We start from the raw sequence: 24,868 nt of genomic DNA, 5'->3' as shown, positions 1-24,868 counted from the left end.
TTAGGAGGATGGACGGACGTCAAAGCCTCTGCTACATCTTGCTGGTTAGCAGATGCCACCACCAAAGCATCTACAGCCACACCTTTAGTTAGGAACTCTTTTTCAGGGGGTGCTGAGAGGAACTTATTAGGATGAGCAGGCACCGGTTCCACAGAGTCTGGGTGTTCCCACGCCCTTCGACAGATCAAGTCCAAGAGCTCGTCGGGCGGAGACACCCAGGAGGTGGAGGGCTGAGCAGGCCTTAAGGAAACACCGACTCATCAGCAGAAGGGGGTTTGGATTGCCAGCCGCCTCGTTGTTTAAGGGCTTCCAGGATGTCTGCAAAGGAGACATCATCTGAGGACGACTTAGGGGACCCTTCTGCATCATCGAGATCAGTGTCTGATGTAAGAGACTCATCAGGGGAGTCAACGTGCTTCCTCTTGCATGATCTTTTCCTGGGGGGGTTCCTCTGAAGAAGCTTCAGAAGGACCTCCAGGAGGGGGGGAAACCCCAGTGGGGGTAACCTCAGGCCCCAGGGCTCCACTGTCTAAGGACAGGGGGACTGCCAAAGACCCAGTCTCGGTATGCAGGGAAGGAGCTGGGGAGACCATGGAGGTAGCCAAAGATGATTTGGCTAATGCACTCCTCATAGCCCTGAAGGCGGGACCACCAGAATCCTGGGAGGGTCCCACCTCCGTGGCCACGACGGCAGACAGCACTCCCGCAGCCGACGCACCGAGAGGAAGGCTTGGGACCGAAAACATCAGTCCCAAAGCATCCCCTCCAGGGCCGACAGAAGAAGTCCGCATACCGAACTCCAACTCAAGAGCCGGAGTTGGCGTAAGGGTCGGGCCCAACCCTAAAACCTCCACCGGTTCCACCAGCACCGGCTCCAACAGTGCCGAGGCTGTTGGAGGAGGAACCATAGTAGCAGGGTGGACCATCGGCTCCGAAGCCGAATGGGCTGGTGCCGAAACTAACTTTTGGAACACCGGAGACTGGAAGAGTCTTAGGAGCACCCTGTCGATGTCCGAATCAGACATCTTGGAGGATCTAGATGATACCGATCGGGTCCGAACCGATTTCTCCATCGGCTCCATAGGACTAGGGGACCGGCTCCGAATGGATTCTATTACTATCGGTTCCGAGGAGATCTCAGCAGTTTCCTCGGTGCCGATGAGGACTTGCCGAGGGGAAGAGTCTGAGTCGGCAACCCTCATCGGCTCCAATATCAGTGGAGCCGATGAAGGTGACCCGCCTCTCGATGCCCCAGTCCTCAGCTCCGAAACCAGAGGGGTCGAAACTGGAGGCATCGAGGCAGACCGTTCCGCCCTTGGCTCCAAAGTCAGTGGAGCCGATGGAGAAGCCTGCCTAGGTTTTTTGGCAGTTGGTTCTGACAGACTGGTCCGAGCCGACGCTTTTTTCTTTTGAAGGAGAGGAGAAGAAGATAAAGCCTCCTCAAAGGATGGCTTAATCAACCCTTTAAGGATTAATTTGTTTTTCCTCTCCTGGAGGACTCTTGATGAGAAGGCGTGACACACGCTACATGACTCTTGTAGGTGCTTGGCGCCTAAACAATAAACGCACGAGGAGTAGTCGTCCGTTATGGACATCTTATAACCACACCTCAAGACTTTTTAAACCCAGAGGGTCTATGTTCCTTAGACATGTTGACTACCTAGGGAAACAAGATTAATTACAGTAAAGAGAAACTAAGAAAGTTTTTTTTTTTTTTTTTTTTTTTTTTTTTTACACAAAAACCAGTTCACGAGCTAGTAGCACAAAACACATATAACATTTTTAAACTTTGATTTTAACTCAATCTATTCTTAATATTGATGTATAGATAGTTTTGATGTATATAGGGCTACACAGCATAATGAAGTTTTTTAGATAATTAGAATGCTGCTGCTTTAAAAGGGAAGGGAGTAGTATTAATTGGTAAATTTTGGCGTTTTTTCAACTATTTAAATTGGTGTTTCAGTGCTTTTATTTTGTTCTGGTGAAGTGTATTGTTATACATGAAAGCGCTCAACCATATCGTTTAAAGGTTCATTTACAATAAAACAATTTTTGTTTTTTGGTACAAAAAAACAGCGTGGATCGTGGTTTATCTTTGGGACATCCTGTGTTGGTTACCAGTTATATCAGTAGGATCAATAGGTTGTGAGAGAGCCATTGTTCAGTGGATAGTAGGGCCTGTTGGGTCAGGGAGTGTAGTTCAGGAATGTTATTTGAGATGGATATAAGAGTGGAGTCGTCGGCATACGGAATAAGGGAGGATTCTTTGCATGAGGTGTAAAGATCATTGGTGAAGATGTTAACCAAAAGGGGTCCCAAGATGGAGCCTTGGGGAACACCAGTGGAGATGGGAAGGAAAGTTGAGGAGCATGAGAGACATTTGACAGATTGTTCCCTGCCAGATAGGTAACTATTAAACCAGGCAAGTGTTGAGGGGGATAGGTGGAGATTTGCGAGTTTGGATAGTAGTAGAGGATGAGAGACAGTATCGAAGGCTTTGGAGAGATCTAAGAAGAGACAGGAAATGAGTTTATTGTTGTCTAGGGCCTCTGCAATGATATGACTGAAGGAGAGGAGGGCAGTGGTGGTGCTGTGGTGAGGACGAAATCCATGTTGGGTAGGGGTACATAAGTGGTGTGTGAGGAGGTGACTGAGAAGCTGTGAGTGAATACATTTTTCTAATATCTTGGAGAGGGGGGACAGAATGGCAATGGGTCGGTAGTTTGAGGGGTCAGTGGAGTTTCCACCTTTATGAAGAGGGATAGTGAGGAAAGATTTCCAAAGGGTGGGGACAGTTGATTCCAGAATAGATGAATTAATTAGTACAGATATAGGATAGGCAATTGAGTCAGCAGCAAGTTTGAGGAATGTAGGAGATAGATTGTCAGTGGAAGGAGAGCAAGGTTTTAGCTTGAGTAGTAGAGATTTGATATAAGTAATGGGAACTGGCTCAAAAGAAAACAAAGTTGTGTTAGTGGGCTTGGAGGGGTGTGTGTCGAAGTAGAGTTTGGCTTAGAGGTTACCAGATTTTGAATGGAAGAGATAAAGTGTTTATTCAGGAGGGTAGCTGTTTCCTGAGAGGAAGAGTTAGGGTATGGGGAGGGATTAGAGGGCTTTCCAGGATAGAGGATGTTGTTGAGAGTTGACCAAAATTTATGAGGATTGGATTTGTTGTTAAGCTGAGAAGAGCTATAGTATAACTTTTTGTCATTAGTTGTATGTTTGTTATGTTGCTATGTTATGTTGTATGTATATATATTTATTTTATTTGTTTACCGGGTAATGTCCAACTCATTTTCAATGGAGGCCCGGGAAGAAAAGCTCCATACATACAAATAGACAGTATTAAACAATCAAATTGAACATGCATTAATCAACAATGTACAAAGCAAGTCAGTAAAGAAATTAGTCATATAACATTAATTAGCAAATAATTAAATAAACAAAAAAATAGCACAGTTAGAGATAAAAACTGGCCGCATGAGTTAATAGTGAGAACAGTGTGATACAGTAATTGCAAGACAGAGAAATGCAGTCTACATAACAGTTAAAGACATTGCTAACTGAAACTGAGTGTAAAATCAAGATAGCCTTCAGCAGTTAATAGCTGTAGCTGTGAGAATGAGCTAGTTTAGAGTAATGTAAAGGAGTAGTAGGTAGCTTAACCAGGAGTATGGCAGGAGCACAGCTAGGGTTTGCTAGATGTTCCTTAAGGAGGCTTTTAAACTCATGACTGCTGGGGTTTTTAGCCATAGGTTGAGGAAGAGTGTTCTACAGTTTGACAATTTTATGGGAAAAAAGGGTGGTGCCCTGTGTGCTGTGGGTTGGGTAATCTTTAACAGTAGTTTATTTGAGGATCTTAGAGCTCTTGGATTGCTGTTGGGTTGGACTAGATTGGTGAGTACTGGGCAGTTATTAGGTTTGTGAATTATATTGTGTTCTATGGACAGTTGGTTAAATGTTAGAAGGTTTGGTAGTTCTAACCATTTAAGTTGGGAGAGAACAGAGCAGTGGTGGGTTCTGTAAGGGTGGCCTGTGGCAAACTTGGTGATTTTGTTGTAGCATGATTCCAGATTATTTAGGTCAGATTTACGAATGTTTGTAAATACTAGGGAGCCACAGAGGAGGGTGGAGAGTAGATGTGTGCAGACAGTGGCTAGTCTGGCATTGTCTGTAAGGTAAGATTTAATTCTATAAAGGGTGCCAAGTTTGGAGTGGACTTTTTTGATGGTGCGGGAGATGTGGGTGTCAAACCTTAGGTTATCATGGATTGTGACACCTAGAAGTTTGGCTTGGCTGGTGGGATTCATTTTGGTTCCATTTGTGGAAAGGATAGAAAGTGGAGTCAGACTTGTTTTGGGTTTATTGTAAATGAAGACAATTAACTTGGTTTTGTTGGGGTTAAGTATGAGTTGATGGCTAGTGAGGTCGTTTTGTATGTTGTGGAAAGATTTTTGCATTTTTGTTTGTAGGTCCTGGGGGGGTGGGGGCTGTGCAGATTAATGTGGAGTCATCGGCGTATTGGACTATGGAGGCTAGTTGGGTTGAAGAACTGAGGTTATTAGTAAAAACTGTAAAGAGAAGGGTGCCAAGTACGGATCCTTGGGGTACACCAACAGTGATGAGTAGAAGGGGGGACAAGGTGTTCTCCCATTTGGTGGCTTGCTGATGGTTAGAGAGATAACTATGGAACCAGGACAGGGCTGTTGCGTTGAGGCCATGGGGATGATAGTTTATTTAGTAGGATTTGGTGGGAGATGGTGTCAAAAGCTTTTGACATGTCAAAGAATATGGAGGAGACTATTTGGTGTCTGTTGATAAGATCTTGAATGGTGTTTGTGAAAGATAGCAGGGCAGTACTGTATATCTTTTCTAAACCAAGGGTTCACTTCATACATTATCAACATCTGGCTTTACTCACCTAGTTTCTCCACTCTAGTCCCAAGTAGGTAACAAATTCCCATTTCAGCTTTTGGAGTTTTGTTCACCGGACAATATACAGTTTCCATTCTACCAAAACTATCTCATGCGGCTGTTAACATATATTATTTCCTGCAAATTTAACAATACCTGTGGAGATGGATTTTTTCTCAGTTTTGTCTCTGAGATTAACGGCTGCTTGCAGGCCGGTGCATCCTGCTCCATTTGCCCTCTGCTTCTCTTCTGGATCATTCCATTCCTCTACCTTACCCCCATTTCCACCCATCCCCTTTTTGCTGATCTGAAAGGAAATAGTTTTGCTTGTCTGTTTTTATCTGTCTCTGAGTCTGGTTACAGAGCTACTGATATGTTGTGATATGTTTTGGCATAAAGCCGTGTTGTGTGGGGGAGACGAGTTTGCGATTAAGGAGGTGGGCAAGGAGTTGGGAGGGAATGCATTTTTCTAAGATTTTGCTAGAGGGGAGAGTATGGCTATGGGATTGTAGTTAGTTAGATTCTTAGAGGGGCCGCCTTTGTGTAGGGGAATGATGTGGGATATTTTCCATAGATGGGGTGCATATTTTTCAGAGACAAAAGGTTGATTAGGGCTGATATGGGGTAGGCGATTGAGGGGGCAGCAATTTTAAGGAATTCATTAGGTAATTTATCAGCTGCTTGGAAGCAGGGTTCGAGTTTGGAAAGGAGAGATTTTATGCAGTTTGTTTGGATTGAGGTGAAAGAAAGGGGGTACAGTGATAGGTCAATTAGTCGGACTACCAAGAAGAGATATGATTAAGTTAATGAAGAGGGTATTAAATTGTGTAGCTATTGAGTCTGAAACCTTGGAATTGATGGGTGGGGAGTATGAGTATAGCCTGGGTGGAGAAGATTGTTAATGTTTTGCCAAAATTTTCTGGGGTTAAACTGGTGGGTTTGCTGATCTGAAAGGAAATAGTTTTGCTTGTCTGTTTTTATCTGTCTTTGAGTCTGGTTACAGAGCTACTGATATGTTGTGTGGTCTATGTTATTTTTGGTAGTATGGTAAGTGGATCATGTTCTGTCTCTTTGCTTCAACAGTGCTAGGGTATCTTTAGATAGCCAAGGTATGTGCCTAGTTTTTGCTCTTATTTTTCTTGTGGGTGCTAGATTGTTGAGTATTTTAAGAAAGGTATTGTTGAAATAAAGGACTGCCTGATCAAGTAGGAGGTTTCTAAGAGGTGACCAGTTACTTTGCTGAAGAAGATGGTTGAAAGTGGAGGGGGGAAAGTTTTTTTGTTCCTGATAAATTTATATATTGTGTTGGTTTGTGTCTGAGCTTGATTTCTGTACAAGAACATAGGGGAGTGGTCAATGAAGGAGTCTGGAAGGTAGCCTGCTATATAACCTAGATTAGGTTTGTTTGTATCCAATCTAGTGTGGACTGCTTTTTAGAGTGTTTATCTAGGGTTGGACAGGATATGGTTTGGGTGAATTTGAAGAGATTTAGGAAATTGGAGGGGCTGTCAGTGCTGCAGGAATGCCAATCCAGGTTAAAATCACCCAGGATAATGGTTTCCTGTCTGAAATTAGTTGATGTCCAGGCGAGAAGATTCTCAGTTATGGGTAGGTTGTTGCTAGGGGGGTGGTTATGATAATAACAGATTTGTTAGGGTTTGTCACTAGGTGTGTTATTAGGATTTCGGAGTGAGATAGGTCAGGAGGGGCACAGTTTAATAGTTCCAGATTGAGTGTGTCTTTATACATAATAGCAACACCACTGCCCCTTTTGTTTGGTCTGTCTAATCTAATTATGTTGTATCCATTTGTAATAATTTCCTTGTCTTTGATGTGGGGCTTTAGCCAGGTTTCGGTTATTGCTGCAATGTCAGGTAAGTAGGAGTTAAGAGTTGCATGGAATTCAGTAATTTTATTTATGATTTCCACAGAGGTTAAAGGTTATAAAGACTAGGTCTGTGTTGTTGGTCGGAAGTGGGGGAAGGGGTGGTGGTTAGTAATATGTTGGGGAGAGATTGGTGGAGGGCTGGGTGAGGAAATGGTTGGGTAATGAGGGGTGTGCGAGAGGGCGAGGGTTGGAGTGGATGTCAGCCTAGAGTTTAATTTGTGTTATATTGTATAGAGTGAGCTGTCTGAATTTATTGGTAAGTTTTACATATCTGTGAGTTGAAGGGTAAGTCCTATGTGTGGGTAAATTTTTGAAAGGTAGGAAGAGAAAGGTAGTTGTGTTGTAGAGCTCTGAGGTAAAGGTTGCATATGTGGGGGTGTGGCTGTTGGAGGAGGATAGAGGGAGAGTAGGTGATTGAAGGCGAATGATGGTGCATGAGTGGAGGGAGGTGGAGCTAAGCAAGAGGTATAGTAGGTGGAGCAGGAGAGTATTGACTAGCAAGGAGTTAAGGTGGGACATAGTGGATGGTTGAAAAGGTGTGGTGTGGAGGTGAGGGGAAGGGGAGGGGATTGAGGCAGGTGTTGAATTGGCTGGAGGTACAAGGGGTGTGTTTTTAGGTATAAATCTAGGGAAAGAGGGGATGGGTGGAAATGGGGGTAAGGTAGAGGAATGGAATGATCCAGAAGAGAAGCAGAGGGCAAATGGAGCAGGATGCACCGGCCTGCAAGCAGCCGTTAATCTCAGAGACAAAACTGAGAAAAAATCCATCTCCACAGGTATTGTTAAATTTGCAGGAAATAATATATGTTAACAGCCGCATGAGATAGTTTTGGTAGAATGGAAACTGTATATTGTCCGGTGAACAAAACTCCAAAAGCTGAAATGGGAATTTGTTACCTACTTGGGACTAGAGTGGAGAAACTAGGTGAGTAAAGCCAGATGTTGATAATGTATGAAGTGAACCCTTGGTTTAGAAAAGATATACATCTATATAGGTTCATAGGTAGGTACTAGGCCATTGGCCCTAGGGCCTATATAGGCCTAGCCAAATGGTACCCTGGCTTTTGCCAACCAAGAAAATTATTTTCCTGTGCCCCTGTCAAGCAGAGCCACAGAAGTGATCCCCGGGGTGAATTTCCTTTCTCCCATCCAATCATCAAGATTTTTCTTGAAGAGTGCTAATGAGGAGCTTTGTTTGATATAGATAGGTAGTTTGTTCCAGAGTATGGGAAGTCTCTGGGATGGGAATCAATCCCTCCAGCATGTTCTGTTTATTGTGGTGACAAGGTTTAGGTCCCTAGAGCGTGTAGCTCAGTGGGACTGGGATTTCTTTACGTGGAGCATGTCCAATAGCTCTGGGTTTGACATAGCTTTGTATGTTAGGCAGAGATCACCTCTGAGTAGGCGATATGCGACAGAGTAAAGATGGAGTTTTTTGAGACGGTCTGCGTAGGGCATCTGTTTGAGGCAGGTAATCCTCTTTGTGAGGTATTTCTGTGGCCTTTCCAGTTCTTGTAGATGTCTTGTGAGGTACATACCAAAAGGGGCATTGTACTCTATAATGGGTCTAATGAGTGATGAGTAGAGGGGAACAGTGACCTCTTTTTTCCTGGATGAGAAACCTTTTGTGATGAGGTGTGTCACGTAGAAGGATTTCCTGACTACTGTGGCAATGTGATTATCAAAGGAGAGACTACTGTCCACCTGTGTCCCAAGGTCTCTTATCACACTTTCAGTGTTAAGCAGACTACTGCCTATGTGGTAGTTCATGGGTATAGAGTTTTTATCAAAAGGGATGACAATGCACTTTTTGGCACTGAGCTTCAGGCCATGGCTTTGACACCAGGCATCTGTCTCAGTGAGGCCCTTTTGTAGGATGTCCACATCGTTAGGAGTTTGGATTATGGCTCCTAGTTTGCAGTCATCTGTGAACTTCATTAGCCAAAGACCTTCTGTGTTAGCCTGTACTTCAGAGAAGTAGATACCAAACAGGAGAGGACCTAGGACTGAACCCTGTGGTACTCCACTTGTCACTGGTCTGAAGTTGGATTTAGAGTCTGCTACTTTCACAGTGTGGGTTCTGTCAGTGAGCCAGTTGGCAACCCATTTTGTGACATAGGGATTTATACCTAGTTTAGTGAGTTTGTCTATAATTTCAGAGTGGGGGATGGTGTCGAAAGCCTTGTCAAGATCTAGATAGGCTGTGTGAACCACCTTACCCTTATCTACGGCTTTGGTGATCACTTCAAAGAAGTCTCTCAGGTTTAGGAGACATGATCTGCCTTTTACAAACCCAAACTGGGTAGGGTCCAGAGTTTGGAGATTACCAATGTCATTGTTTATAATTTCCATGATGATACGCTCCATAGCTTTGCAGACCAGGCTCGTCAGGCTAATGGGGCGGTAGTTCCCGGGGTCCGTGGTGGCTCCCCCTTTGTGGAGTGGGATAACCGCTGCTGTGCACCATTCAGTGGGCACAAAGCCTGAGGTGAGGCTATGATTGAACATGGTACTTAGGTGGGGTGCCAGTTCATTCTGTAGTTCATGTAGAATGCAGCCTGGGATGTTGTGAGGTCCCAAGAATGCTGTGTTCTTGGCATTGGAGAGTGTGTTTTTACCTGTGCAGCCATAATTACAAGTACTTTGCATTCATCCGGTATAGAGATGGGCCCTTTAGGGGATGAGAGAGGGGTAAAGTTAGCACTGAACCTATCTGCCAGGATGTTGGCAATATCAGTTGGTTCTGTATATTTAGTGCCATTGTGCTGTAACTCAGAGCAGATCTGAGTGATGCCATTAAGATTCTTGACATAGCTATAGAATGCTTTGTGGTTGACTTTAGAATCAGTGGTGATTTTATTTTTGTAACTAGCTTTGGAGGATTTTATGAGGGATTTCAGCTTCTTACTGAGGCTGACCACAGAGTTCCTCCAGTCGTGGGATTTTAGTCTTTTTTGCAACAGTTTCTTTCTTCTGTTGTAGAGTTTGTTTATAGCAGGGGACCACCAGACTGGCTTCCTTTTTTTGGAGGATAGCATCTTGGTTCTGTTAGAGATTGCACGATCCATGCACTCGTGTAAGTGCTTATAAAGTGCAATTGTATAGGATTCAGCAGTCATATTTCTATTGTCCATTAGCATGGGTGTCGTGAAGTTTGCCACTTCTGTCTTAAGAAGCGTGAAGTTGGCTTTGGAGAAATTTTTTACGGTGGTTTCCCTAATGGGGGGTGGGGGTGGGATGTGGATGTCTATGGTGATTTGCTTGTGGTCGGATCTGACCAACGAGGAACTGACCTCTGGTGTGGAACACCGGTTGCCCATGTTGGTAATGACCAGGTCTAGGATATTGCTGCCCCTGGTGGGGGTGTGGATAAGTTGATCCAAGGCTCTGGAATTTATGAATTCCAGAAAATGTTGAGCACAAGAGTTGGTACATAAGTAGTTTTCCCAGTTAATGGTGGGGTAGTTAAAATCGCCCATTATTAGGGTGTTAGGTTGTACCCTAATATTTTCCAGTGTATCAAGAAATGAGGAGTGGGAATCCTGGGGCATGGTGGGGGATCTGTAGCAAGCTACAGTTTGCATTGTGGTCTTGCCCAGAGTTAGTTGCACTTGGATAATCTCAGATGCATTATGCTGAGCAACTAGCCTGGAGGTGTGGATATCCTTAATGAATATGGACACGCCTCCACCTTTAGTGCTTCTGTCCAGGTTAGGTAGCTGAAAGGTGTGGTATGAATTATAGTCTGGTAATCAGGGTTGCTCTCTGGAGCCTTGAACCAGGTCTCTGTCACTGCACAGATATCGATGTTCTCCATTTTAAGGAGTGCCTCGAGTGAGTGCATTTTGAGGTTTAGACTTCTAGCATTAAGTAGCATTACCCTCAGATTTTGCTTGCTTGTACCTGTTACGGTGGTGAATTTGTCATTTGAATCTTGCCTAAAAAAGGCACTATAGGGGTGGCAAGAGCCTTAGCCAGTATCCGGAATCCCAAGGGAAACAGGTGCAGGCCATCTCTGGCAAAGTATTTTTTATATAGATATATATATATAAAAAATATATATATATATATATATATATATATATATATATATATATATATATATATGTATGTATGTAACATACACAAATATATATATATATGTGTGTACACACACACACACACACACACACACTCACCCTCTACTCTGTTGATCGCCTAAGGAACCCCCTTCTACGACCAGTCAGACAGACAGACAAACCCACAGACTTATCCAAAACCAATCATACCCACATGCAGACACGCACACACATGCACTCACTCACACACATCCCACCGCTACATCTTCACTTCACTGTACCTCACCTCACCTGTAACATGGTCTCCTCATTGACTGTAATGGGGGAATGCAGCATTTTTGTCACTAATTAACATAGCCAGCCCTGCTAATTTATGCAGCTGGCTGCATAACTCCCTTCCTGCAAACATTTCCAGGGAAGATCATATGGTTCATTATCATTAGCCACTCACCAGGAATACCGCATTAATACTTACTGACTGCAAAGAATCACTGTGGTGGAATTGTCTCTAAATCAGAAAGGATGTCTTCTGTGAGTGATTGTCCAATTTTGCTAGGGTTTACTGCTCTGAGTAGCACTTTCTGAATCCAGGAGGGTGTGCCTGACTTACCTTTGCAGACATAGTAGCACTTTATGAAAGTAGTGACAATAATTTAAGGAGTGACATTTCTCAGCAGCCTGCTTGTACTGCAACTCCCCCTTCCCATCCAAGAGCAGGTTATACAAATATATCAAACATGTAGTTGTCTATAAGATGAATCCAGGGCAAAATTATAAAGATGAAGATATTTGCACATGAAAACGGTATCACTGTATTAGACAGAAATCCTAAAAGAAACAATGTTTTATGAATGAATATGTAGAAAACATCTGTTTAATCCAAATACACAGAAGATATAGTGTACTGAGACTCTTTCCCAAAATGACTGTGTCAGTAAAATCCTGTTGGTGCCACTTTAGAGCATTTTCTTTCAAATGCATGACAGTTAAAACAAAATGGGTGATGCTTTCTTTAAAAAGCATAACACACAGGTTCGTAGGTGTGTACTAGGCTAATGACCACTGTGGCCATTTTAAGCCTAACCATGCATCCTAAATTTCTGGCAAGTTCTGGTTCCCTTGGTAGTCCAAGCAGGGGCTTGAGTGATTAAACATTTACAAACAGGGATCTGAGAACTGAACCATTTACAGGCGCCTGTATCCATGACAGACATAGGTGCCAAACCTGAGGGTTAATTTCCATTTCCATATCCAGTTACCCATGTTACACTTAAATTAGTTTATGGAGGAACTCTACTTCACATTGATGGGGACCCTGCTCCAGAAAAGGGGTAGTGTTAACATTTTGCTGTGTTCACTGGGATATCTTATTGTACATGAAAATGAAAAAAACAGAATGATATATGTAAAGCCATCACAATATTCCTCACGATCTGTCTGCCCAGTACAAGTCAGTAATATAATATCCCCTTTAACTTTTCTGTTATGATTTAGGATGAAGGGGTGTCCTTGCACTACTATTCATTTTGGTATGGAAAGACTTTCAGTCTGGCACCAAGGACATCACTGATTCTCTCATATGTACCAGTAAAGCATGTGATTCCTGTCTCTATTTTGACTGCCTGTCAACAATTCTACCATATGGTGCTGCCATTAAAATTATGCAGAAGTTAAATAGTATAGTATATGACACAGTAACTTGTATAGTGTAGTAAGTTAAGAATTGTGTGGCTTCTTTTTACATGTTCAAATTCTTATTTGGACAGGACACAGCACTTCTTTTTTAATTTAAGTCAGCTGATACTAACTTGTAGCAAGCAGTGGATCACTGTAATTATTTGTTGCTATTTCATTTAGGACTGGCACCTTCCCATAACTCCTTTTCACCTTTAAAACTACACAGCAGTAGGGTTAATGGAGACACCAGCTCCCCTTACTGACTGGAAAAAAACCCAGAGACTATGTGCAATGAAGTTTTTCAACTAGAAAAGTGCACAGGGTTCTAAACCTTGCTCATCCTGCAGTTAGAATAATCCACAGCCCACTACAACTAAGAATCAGCAGAAAATGCAACTAATAAAAAAAAATGAACTTTGGATTAATTTCTTGCTAAGTGAGATATTTTGATGAGTTTTCATACTGCCACCATTTTGTGTATAATTTATGCTACTATATGTGGCAAATCCAACATTAAAATAGGATCCTTACACACATAAGTTTAAATGAGCTGTGCATAACATTAGTTAGCATTAGTTGAAAACAAAAGGCAATTAGTCTCACCGTCTTCTCTTCCCATGCCTTTTCTTTCAAGGCAAATTCATTCCAAATATCACTGGTGGCATTCCTTACTTTCCTCAGATGTTCAAGAAGAAGGCCATCTGTTAAAAGATGTGGTACATCAAAAAGCAGCTCCTCAAACTGCTTCAGCTGCTCTCGTAACTCTGAAAGAAATTTCAAGAACCCACTAAAAACTCCAGTGTGGAGAAAATCATATTATACATTTAGTCATTTTACATAAATATGTCTGAGACTGGAATACAGCAAGAGCACTTGTTTTAGTAGGATAAAACTAACTGCAGCCCGTAATGCACTACGGATGTCCAATAACTGCATTTAGTTCCATCCTACACAATAGCTTTGCCTTTGCAGAGTAAACTGAAGAATACTAGAGTAGGCTAAATGCTTTCTACACAAAAGCACCAGGAAAATTACACTGCAAAAGTAATAATAATAATAATAATAATAATAAATAAAAATAAAAAAGAAATTATGCTGTAAACAAAAGTAACGGAGTAAAGTTACATTATTATTTTACATAATGTTTTTTTTGCTAACAAGCAATGGACTAATTTTATTAAAGTTATCATTATCCAGAAATATTTTTATTTATTTTACTCAGTCAGAAATACCTAACAGTATAACTTATTACATCAGTTCCTTAAAACAGTTCAGTTTTGAAACATAATCAGTTTATAACTGTAGTTTATAACTGAACTTTTTTCCAGAAAATGTCCATGATCCATTGATATATATATATATATATATATATATATATATATATATATATATATATATTCAATGACATTTTCCATGGAACAGACTCCCCAACCATACAAAACAAAGTTAATCCCTGTTCATTATCAAGCACAACTTAGATCTATGGATGGGAAACAAAAAGTTTCTCCAGGACTGCTCCCTGTATTACTAATGGACAGAGGCAGCTCCTAAATGCTTGTCCCCATGCACAGGTCCCCTCAAATTATCTATGGTAAAATCCCAGTTGTTCTCATTAGGAGTAATATATAATTATCAACCATGGGATGGCTAAGGTCAATTTATGAAAAAAATAACAGGAACTGTGAAAGTACAGTGAAAAACTTTTATTGTAAAATACTACTAAGCGCTTTTGACCCTTGAGTAACTGGGACTTCAGTTCAGTAGAGTAAAAACACACTTCCTGAAGGACATTACATTGAAAATGATAACCAACCAATCACAATCTTGTGAATTCTAAATTAATTAATTGGTAACTCAGTCTTAAAGCACAAGAGTGCTATTAAAAATTCCTCATAAAACATTATGATGTAATAGCAAGATTTCAAAAAATGTACATTAAAAACTTCTAATGTACATGTGCCCTACGTTTTATGACACTAATCTAAGATACATGATCATTAATAGCTGGTGTTATAGTTGCATTTAAGCTTAACTGCCATACTAATTTTTAATACTCCAAAGTTGTGTCCATCTCACTGCCTCTCTCACCATAAATATAGCAAAAATATATAAACTTTTTAAAGGCCTGACAAACTTCACATTGTCTACTTAAAACATAGATGTTCTTTCATTTTCTGATATCACAGGTATGTTCTCTAATTCTGTCCATTAATTTCCAGTAGTTTTCCCAGCATAAAATGATGGGCAAGCCACACATGTCACTACATATACAACCCCAGTGGTGCTGCAATCAAAATGACCTGGCCATGGAATAGTCCTTCCATAGCTTTCTATACTGACATGAAGTACATCACTGTTCTATCAACACAAACTACATCTTCCACATTTTCTCATTAACTTTCTTCTAGAATGTATAAGCTTGTACTTAAAGTGAACTTCAAGGATGTATTTTATATTGCTTTCCCTACTGTACACAATAACTGGTGCATCACCCAACCTTATTTTAAAATCCCATTCGAAAGATAAATATTTGGAAACATCCTCACTGAATGGTAAAACCAATGAGGTGCCATCATCTCTTACAAGTCCCAGTTACCTGAGGGATGAAAGCACTTGGTAGTGTTTTAAATAAAAGCTTTTTTCTCTCTACTTTCATGGTTCCTGTTTTGCTTTTTTGTTTTTTTACAAGGTCAACCTATCACCAAATGGACTAGATTATTTTGATCACTAAAAGGGAAACTGGCTATGCTTAAAATGGCCAGCAAGGGCAGCCAGGCTAGTACTTACTTATAAACATATAAACCTATTAATGTTAAGATGCAGTGAAAGATCATTCAAGAAAACCACTCCTACACATAAGAAATGTTCTTTGTATGTCTTCCTTCAAATATTCCTTCAAAGAAAGACATCTGCATCAACCCTCTTTTTTTTTCCATTTGTATATGAGGCCAGAGTGTCACAAACAGTGACCATCACCTACAGCCAATGTTCACACCACTTGATGGCTAGTTAAGTTATACTTCTGTACCACACACACTTAATGGAATGTCACAATTGGATAAACCTCCATAGTACTAACCTTCACATCACCTGATTTAACTACCTGATTCAGCACATATCTGTGTTTGCATAAAAATGTTAACCACAATGAAAGAGAAAAAGGTGCAATTGTAGCTTTGAAAAATGTTATCCACACCTCAATGGAACTCCAGAAGATAGGAAACAGTAGATGGGCTTAACACAGTTTTAATGCAGTAAGAAAGCACAACACACAAACAATACTCCTTGAAAATACATTTTCATCCTCAACTTCATCAGATACAACTAACAAACTAAATTACATGCCATAAATACTTCAATTAAATACAAATTCACCAATAAAAACAGTGCATCACTAAAATTAACATGTTATAGGCTTTACCTACAATCCTTTTCACCTCCACTAACATAACTTCATTTACAACAATTCTACATTTTAAAAGTTCTTTTTAATACAATTCATAATGTAAAATAAACCCTGTAACTGCTTGCATCAATAAATATTAAAACAACATCTCTCCTTAAGGGTTGCTGTTGTGTCTTTCGGCTTTTTCCGGTTAGGGGTCGCCACAGTGAAACTCCGGTCCGCTAATGATTGGCAGTAGATTTTTATGTGCCGAGTTGCCAGCTCTGACGCACAACCTTCAATGAAGGTACACCCATTCATGCATGTCTCCACACAAAAGATGCTTTAGCTGAGAATTGAACAGGACAACGTCTTACTGTGAGGTGAAAACACTACCACAGCACCACCACCACAGTCTCCTTAAGGGTAATAAATTATAAAAAAAACTTGATATATAAATTTATAATAAGAAGTTATGTTCTTACCATAACGTTCCATGTTAGTTGTCTTCTTCTCGCCTTCTTTCTTGAGTCGGCCTATACTATAGCTCGAGAGCTATTTTTACCGGCTCGAGGCAGCCCTATATCCCACAATACCATGCACTAACTCCCCAGATCTCGTTGGCAGCTAACACATAGTATAAAATTATTATTAAAATTATAACCAAAAATGGTCTCCCTGCTGGTAACCCTAATGATACAGGGTAACCTGAAATAGAAGGACTCAGAAACCTTCAAGTCTGTCCAGGTAGGGGGCAGGAGGGAGGGACGCAAGAAAGAAGGTGAGAAGAAGACAACTAACATGAAACGTTATGGTAAGAACATAACTTCTTAATGTTAAGTTGTCATTCTCGCCTTCATTCTTGCTGGATGGGACAGCGTCCCTAGCACCTTGGTCCTGGGTGGCTCAACGGAACAGACTCCTGAGTATGGTGGAACCAAAGTCAGCTCTATTTCTGGAGGCTATATCAAGCTTGTAATGGGTAATAAAGGTGTGTTGAGAAGCCCATGTAGCTGCTGCACATATGGCATCTAATGGTAACCTTGCTTGAAAGGCTGTTGATGTTGATAGTGCCCTGGTTGAATGAGTCTTAGGCCTAGACGGGAGTTGTTTGTGTCTCAACTCGTAGACAAAGGTAATGATGGATGTCAACCATCTGTAAAGAGTTACCTTTGATACTGGAAGTCCTTTCTTTCCTTCAGCATAAGAGAGAAAGAGCTGTTCTGATTTTCTGAATTGTTTTGTCCTGTCTTAATAATACCGCAGCTGGCGGTGAACATCCAAGGAATGTAATTTCTGTTCAGCCCTATTTGAATAATCTGGGAAGAAAACAGGCAAGTCAATAGTGTGGTTAAGATTTGATTCAGAAGAAACTTTCGGTAGAAAGGAAGGATTCGTTCTGAGAGTTACCCTGTCTTTATGAAAAACCAAATAAGAGGGACGGACGGACAAGGCTTGGAGTTCCGATACCCTTCTGGCAGATGTTATAGCCACAAAAAACAGAGTTTTCCAAGAGAGAAGTTTAAAGGAGCAAGAAGCTGCAGGCTCAAAGGGAGGGAGAATCAATGACGTTAATACTAAATTTAAATCCCATTGTGGAGGAGGATCCTTAATGGGAGGTCTGAGCAAGAAGATGCCCTTGAGGAAAGCTTTACAGAGTTTGTGGGACATAATATTTGCTTCCAAGAGCCCCGCATGAAAATTTGCAATGGCCGCTAGTTGTACTCTGATAGTGGCCGACGATGATCCTGAATGAAAAAGCTCTGCCATTAAATCTAGAACTTTATGAATTGGTGCATTAAAAGGATCTAAGGACCTAGCTTCTGCCCAGAACGAAAAACGCTTCCATTTGCTCACATAAGTCTTTTTAGTATTGGACTTATGGGAAGCAAAAATGATATCACAGACAGGAAGAGAAATAAAGGGAAGCCTGGCTATGGTTGGAAGTGGAGCAACCAAGCTGTGAGGTTGAGGGAACGAAGAGACTGGTGCAGCTTGCCCGTTAGATGGGTCAAAAGGTCTGGAAGGGGTTCCAGATGCCAGGGCTGTTCCAGTAGATAACGGTGCAGGAACCATACTTGTCGAGGCCAATACGGAGCAATGAGGATCATTTTGGATCTCAATGCAGTTGCCTTCTGAATTAATTGTGGAATCAACGGAAAGGGGGGAAATGCGTATAGAAGACCCCGAGGCCAATCGTGGACGAGAGTGTCTCTGGGGGGATGGCCTGGTAGAGGGAAGAGAGTAAAGAAGTCGAGGCACTTGCTGTTTTGAGGGGCTGTGAAAATGTTGCAGCAAGGGTGGCCCCACTTCTGAAAAATTCTCTCTGCTACCGCTTGATTTAGAGACCACTCGTGAGACATGAGAATTGTTCTGCTCAGTCTGTCCGCTATGACGTTGGACCTCCCGGGGATGTGCGTTGCTATCAGAAACCGTTGAGAGGATATCGCCCGTTGCCAAAGTCTGAGTGCTTCTCGACATAGGGGGTAGGACTTTGTTCCGCCCTGCTTGTTTATGTACCACACTACAGACATATTGTCTGTTTGAACTGCTATTGTCTCGGTGGGAAGAGAATCCTGAAGGGCTTGCAACGATAAAAGCACTGCTCTCATCTCCAGGACATTTATGTGCAGGTGGCATTCTAATTGTTGCCATGTGCCCTGGACAGTCCTGCCCTGATAGTGCCCCCCCTCCCACCCGATCAGGGAGGCATCCATTGTCACTGTGGCAACTGGAGGGGGCAGAACAAAGGGTCTGCCCTGAAGAAGTTGAGGGGAGACCATCCACCAGGAGAGGTGTCTCTTGCAAGATGGGGTTATCAAGATGTTGTGAGTCATTGGGAGATGTTGAAAGGACCACAGAGAAAAAAGCATCTACTGGAGAATTCTCATGTGGAAGCGGGCTAAGGGGAGGAGAATGATCGCCGCTGCCACGAGGCCTAACATTTTCAGTACTAACTTGACTTGAATTCTGTTGGACTGCAACAGAAACTGAACATTCCGCCATATGTCTGTCACTCTCTGAGGTGGCAATGTTGCAGACATTTCTCTGGTGTTTAGTACGGCACCTATGAAGTTTATAGATTGACAAGGCGACAAGGAGGATTTTGCAAAATTTATGGAAATACCTAGTTTGTTGCAAATGTGAATGGTGTAATCCCTGGCTATTATAACATGCTGCTTGGTGGTAGCGTTAATGAGCCAGTCGTCTAAATATGGAAACACCTGGAATCCTTTTTGTCTCAGGTGAGCCATGACCACTGCCAAGCATTTGGTGAACACCCAGGGGGCTGTGGTGAGACCAAAGGGCAGGGCTCTGAATTGGAAATGACTGGCTCCCAGCCGAAAGCGGAGAAACCTCCTGGAGTGCCTGTGTATCTTTGTATGATAGTACGAATCCTGAAGGTCTAACGAGCACATCCAGTTGTCTCTGCCCAGAAAGGGTAGAATAGACTGCAGTGTTACCATCCAAAATTTTGTCTTCTGCACAGACTTGTTCAGTTTGCTGAGGTCCAAAATGGGTCTCCAGTCTCCTGTCTTTTTTGGTAACAAAAAGAACCTGGAGTAGATTCCGGATCCTAGCTGGTCTGCTGGGACTGTCAGGATGACTCTTTTTTCTAACAGCTTTTTTATTTCTAGCTGTGCCTGATCCCTTTGTGCTGGTGGTACGTCTGGGAGAGGTCTTGGCGATTGGATCGGAGGGGAAATGAAGGGGATTTTGTAACCCTCGGATATAATCAACTGTACCCATTTGTCTTGAGAGAGGGATTGCCAGGCTTCCGGGTACAGAGATAATCTTCCCCCGACTGCCTCGAAGGTGGACAGTCAGGCAGCTTCTCAGGGATGCTGAAAGGGTTGGTCAGGGAAGGATTCCCTGGAACCCTGGTTCTGTGGACCCCCTCTGCCCCTGGGGCGGCATCTATTATTGTTCCCCCCTCTGCCTCTGGGGGGATGTTCACCACGTGTGGCAGGCGCGACTCCCTGTGGTTTGCAGAACCACATCTTTCCACCCTTCTGGCCTTTAGGGTAAGGTCTACATGGTGTGGAAAAGTGGACTCCCACGGCAGTGAGAGTCTTACCATCTTGCTCACACCTGGTGAGGGTATTCTTCACCTGAGGTCCAAACAACTCTGAACCATCAAAGGGGGTGTTGGTGAAGAATGCCTTGAAGGGATCAGCAAAATTACATAGTCGCATCCAGGCATGACGTCGCAACGCAACACCTGTGCCTGCGGCCCTACTCGCTCCATCGGCTGCATAGGAGATAAGCCGCATGGAGGAGTTGGCAATGGAATTCAGGGTAACCAGCTGGCAGTTAATCTTGTCCTGATACCCCACAGCAGAAGGATCCTGTATGGTTTCACCCAGTTCTTTGAGCAAATCTCTCTGAAGGCGGGTGAAATGACATAAATAGACCGCATGGCAAAGGTCGCTGAAGCAAATGTCCGCTTACCGTACCTGTCCATGGTCCTGGACTCTTTGTTAGGAGGATGAACAGGTACCGAAGGATCAGCTAATTCCTTCTTAGTGGCGGCTGCTACCACCATAGCATCTGCTGAGACACCTTTGGTCAGAAATGGTTTGTCGTCCGGAGCAGAAATAAATTTAGAAGGCCTCCTAGGGGTAGGTTCCATTGAGTCAGGAGCTGCCCACACCTTTCTGGCCACTACTTCCATCAGTGGGTCAAAGGGAGGAGACACCCAGGAGGTGGAAGGGCGAGACCCAAAAGCGTCAAGGTAAACCGACTCATCCTCAGAGGGTTTAAGGGTGGACCAATTCCCCCTCTGTTTCAGGATCTCTAGGATGTCTGAAAAGGAGACATCCTCAGAGGGGGATGTCGGGGAACCCTCCAACTCATCCAAGTCCGTGTCCGAAGTGAGAGACTTGGGGGAGTCTATGTGCTTCCTCTTGCACTGTTTTTTCCTAGGGGGTTCCCCTGAAGCTTCAGGGGAGGCCTCGGAGGAGGAAGAGACACCCAAAGTGGGTACCCTATGCTTTGGACCTCTACTATCAGTTGCAATAGGATGGCCAGAGACAGTAACAGGCACTGTAGAGGGAGGAGCTGAAGAACCCAACCTTGGAGCGGACACTGGATCCAGCACGCTCATCACCTCAAAAGCCCCCCTATCAGGCACCGAAGGCAGTCCCGGCTCCGAAGATACCCGAACCGCCTCCAGCACCGACAGAGAAGGCTCCGAGAATGATGTCGGGGCCGAACTAACCAGAGCCGACGCTCCGAGAGGGAGAGTGGGGTCGAACAAGGGTCCGATGCCACTCGCCCCCTCGGAGCCGACAATGGAGTCTCGGCGCCCGGACCTCTCCATGGATGGTACCAATGAAGAAGTCGGAGCCAACAACACTGGAGCCGAAGGTGGAAGTATCGGCTCCGACATGGGCAAGGTTACGGTTCCGACAAACTCCGCTCCGAACTCGACTGGAGAGTCAGAGGAGGAATCGAAGATGGTACCGAGGGAGCCACAGTCTGGTGAGACGGGCTTTGGAGCATTTGGGCCAGTGCCTGAGATTTTATGAGTCTACGGACTACCCTCTCAATATCGTGGTCGGAGAGCCTAGATGACCTGGAGGAATGAGTCCTATGACTCCGCTCCGATAGGAGGGGTGATCTTGGAGCCGATCGGACGGATTCTAGTGAAGGAGACCTAGAGCGCTTGCCCACTGAAGTTGGCTCCGATATGGGTTTCGGAGCGAAAATGATTTTGCTCGCATCGGCTCCGACTGGAGACAATGTCGGAGCAATCTCAATTTCGCCAGCCCTTGACTCAGAAACTGGAGCAGAGGGTTTGGCGGGCTTAGATGACTTCCCCGAGCCAGACTTGGATGGGGAATCATCGGGCTTCAATAAGCCCCTCAAAATAAGTTTGTTACGACGCTCCTGCAGGACTCTTGAACTAAATCTGTGACAAACGGAACAAGAGTCCTGCAGGTGCAAAGGCCCCAAGCAGTAGACACAAGAAGTGTGACCGTCTGTCAGAGACATTTTTTGACAGCACGAGTCACACTTCTTGAATCCCGAGACCTTAATGTCTTTGGACATTGCCCTAAAGACAGTAACTCAATCAGTACACACACTCACTCAGTTACACACAAGGGGGAGATGAGGGGGCTGACTAGAACAACACACACACACACACACACTAAGGGGGTGAGTAAACAGAAAAACTAAAGCCTGTAGACCTGATTATAAAAGTTAACTAAAGGGGTGGGTAGGGCTTACAAAACAAACACTAATAAGTAACTATATCGATAGTGAACTAATGAGGGAAAATAACCTAAGAAACTACCTCAAAAAATAGAAACCTTGTTGAAAATTCCTTTTACTGAGCTGAGCCGGTAAAAAAAAGCAACCTCGCAGCGAAGCGGCAAACGAGATCTGGGGAGTTAGCGCATGGTATTGTGGGATATAGGACTGCCTCGAGTCGGTAAAAATAGCTCTCGAGCTATAGTATAGGCCGAGTCGGAGCGGAGGGTCGGCTCCGAACCCATCCAGCAAGAATGAAGGCGAGAATGACAACTTAACATCATTCATTAAATGTTATTCATGTGTCCTCTGTTGGATCTAAAACTCAAAACTTCTTTACATTTTAAATATCTATGAAATTTCACTATGCAGGGACTTAACACAATCAAATGCCACATCTGTATATGTTTTTGTAAATGTTATAATCTTGCTGCTCTCAGCTTTAAAACTGGGGCCAGGGATAAACCATTGTTTAGTCCAGGGAACCTACTGGCTTCTAAAAAAACCTGCCAGTAAAGTTCCCTGTATTCAATTCTGGTCTCCCACATACCACCCCTCATATCCCTTGGGATCTCCTCAAGTAGAAAAAAAAACAAACTTTCATTTTCCACATTCTATACTGTGCCTAAATAGTGCATTATTAACATTTCTATTACTTATGGCATTCAAATGTTCATATACTCTCCTTTTCAGCTTCCTCTCAGTTTTTCCTACATAGAATGCAAGATATACAACCCCTCTGGTCTCACAATTACTATAGCTCCTTGCCAGGAGGGTTCTATTTCTGGAATCCAGGTGGACTAGTTCAGTATTCATAATGAAAGGGCATTGCGCACATCTCCCACATTTGAATGTCCCTTTCTTTTTTCGGGTTCCACCCCCTTACAGTCATAGTATCTTTCCAAAACATTTTTGATACTTGTTCCCTTCCTATAGACACATTTAAAAGGGGTTTTAAAGTCTAGTTTAAGGTCACTGATTCTACTGAACCTAGTCCATTCCCTTTCGATGGTTCTACATACAACATTGGCATCCCCACTAAAATCAGTGATGAATGCCGAACCAAAGTTCCCCTCATTCTTATTTTCTTTCAAACTTAAATGATCACCCACAGGGCTAAATTCAGGAATTCCCAAGATTGGGGCATATTTGCCTGTCCTCTCACTAGCCACCTCCTGTTTCACTTGGATAATTAAAGTTTCTGGGTATCCATGTCCACAAAACATTCCATGTAAGACATCACATTCCTTTCTAAATTCTTCATCATTCGAAGTCATTCTACTAATTCTTACAAATTGCCCTTTTATAATACCTTTCTTCTGATGGAAAAGATGGGCACTAGCATAATGTAGAATAGAATTAGAGTATGTCTTCTTCATGTATACCCTTGAATTCAATGTATTACCTTCCTTGTAAATAATGACGTCTAAGTATGCAATTTCTTTATGGCCAATATTGTACATCTTCTTCTTCTTTCAGCTTTTCCCGGTTAGGGGTCGCCACAGCAGATCTTCTGTCTACTCATGACTGGCAGTGGAGTTTTACAGTGTTGAGTTGCTAGCCCAGCGCCCAACCTTCCACAGAAGGCACACACATGCACACACTCACACCTAGGGCCAATTTAGAGTGTCCAATCCACCTATTGTACATAAAACTTAAAAATTCAGTAGATTCGGAAATGTACTGATAAAATTCCATGAATGTTTGAAATGTTCCTTTCCAAAATATACAAATATCATCTAAAAAACATTTGTAAAATACCCAGCAATCTTTGTATATACTATTCAAAACAAACTTCTTCTCCCACACCATTAGTATCAGGTTGGCATACATCGAGGCACACCTTGCCCCCATTGCCACTCCACTGGTCTGTTGAAAAAATTCTCCCTGAAAGAAAATGTAATTATTTTTTAAAAGCAATTCCATCAATTGCATACAAATATGCATCTCGTCAAGGTTTAAATGTGTATCTTCTCTTAGGTATTCCTCAAACCATTCAATGCCAATAGCATGAGGTATTGAGCCAAATAAATCCACAATGTCTATAGTGATGAAAATTAAATCCTCACTAAAAATTTCTTGCTTAATACTCCTTATAAAATCCCACAAGTCCTTTAACAACATCTCATTTGTCATTACCAAATGTTTTAGTTTTACATTGCCAAAGAGGATGTGACAGATCCCTCTGCAGCCACAATCGGCCTTAGGGGTGGGTCATGGACATTTTTGTGAGTTTTTGGTATTCCAAATGTAGAAGGAACTCGTGAGCATGTATTGTGCAAAAATTCGAATAGCTTCCCATCTATAAAACCTTCCAATAATAAATCATACAAAGCCACATATATCTTTTTGTAGGCTATGTTAATTTCATTAATAGAGACTAGGGAATATTTATTCTCATCATATAAGTGTTCCAACATTTTTGTCTCATACATCACATTATTCATTAAAACAATCCCTCCCCCCTTGTCAGGCTTCATAACCCTTAGTTGATGGTTATTCTTCAACTCAACTAAAGTTTCCTTTTCAACCTGAGTTAAGGGAAACCTATTCTTACTCATTGTTGCTCTGAGTTCATGTTCAATGGAATTTTCTAGGTTTTTGAACTGGGGATGTAGGGGTGGGCTGTAGATACTTCTTTTTTGCAAACTCGTGTCACTATCCCTCATTCCCAGTCTCTCATCA

At 42.6% G+C, this 24,868-nt stretch overlaps 1 protein-coding gene across 1 annotated transcript in view; it reads right to left on the bottom strand.

Moving 5' to 3' along the window:
• Window positions 1-24,868, bottom strand: part of CCDC180 (coiled-coil domain containing 180) — a 2,826,277-nt gene that overhangs the window by 284,747 nt on the left and 2,516,662 nt on the right. The window contains exon 31 of the mRNA XM_044058396.1: window positions 13,144-13,304. Within this exon, the coding sequence (XP_043914331.1) occupies window positions 13,144-13,304 (161 nt within the window). The remainder of the gene's footprint in view (window positions 1-13,143; window positions 13,305-24,868) is intronic.

The sequence above is a fragment of the Protopterus annectens genome, chromosome 16.part0 (assembly GCF_019279795.1).
Source record: "Protopterus annectens isolate FY-2018-M chromosome 16.part0, PAN1.0, whole genome shotgun sequence".
Taxonomy (NCBI): Eukaryota; Metazoa; Chordata; order Ceratodontiformes; family Protopteridae; genus Protopterus; species Protopterus annectens.
This window is presented reverse-complemented; position numbering and strand designations above follow the sequence as displayed.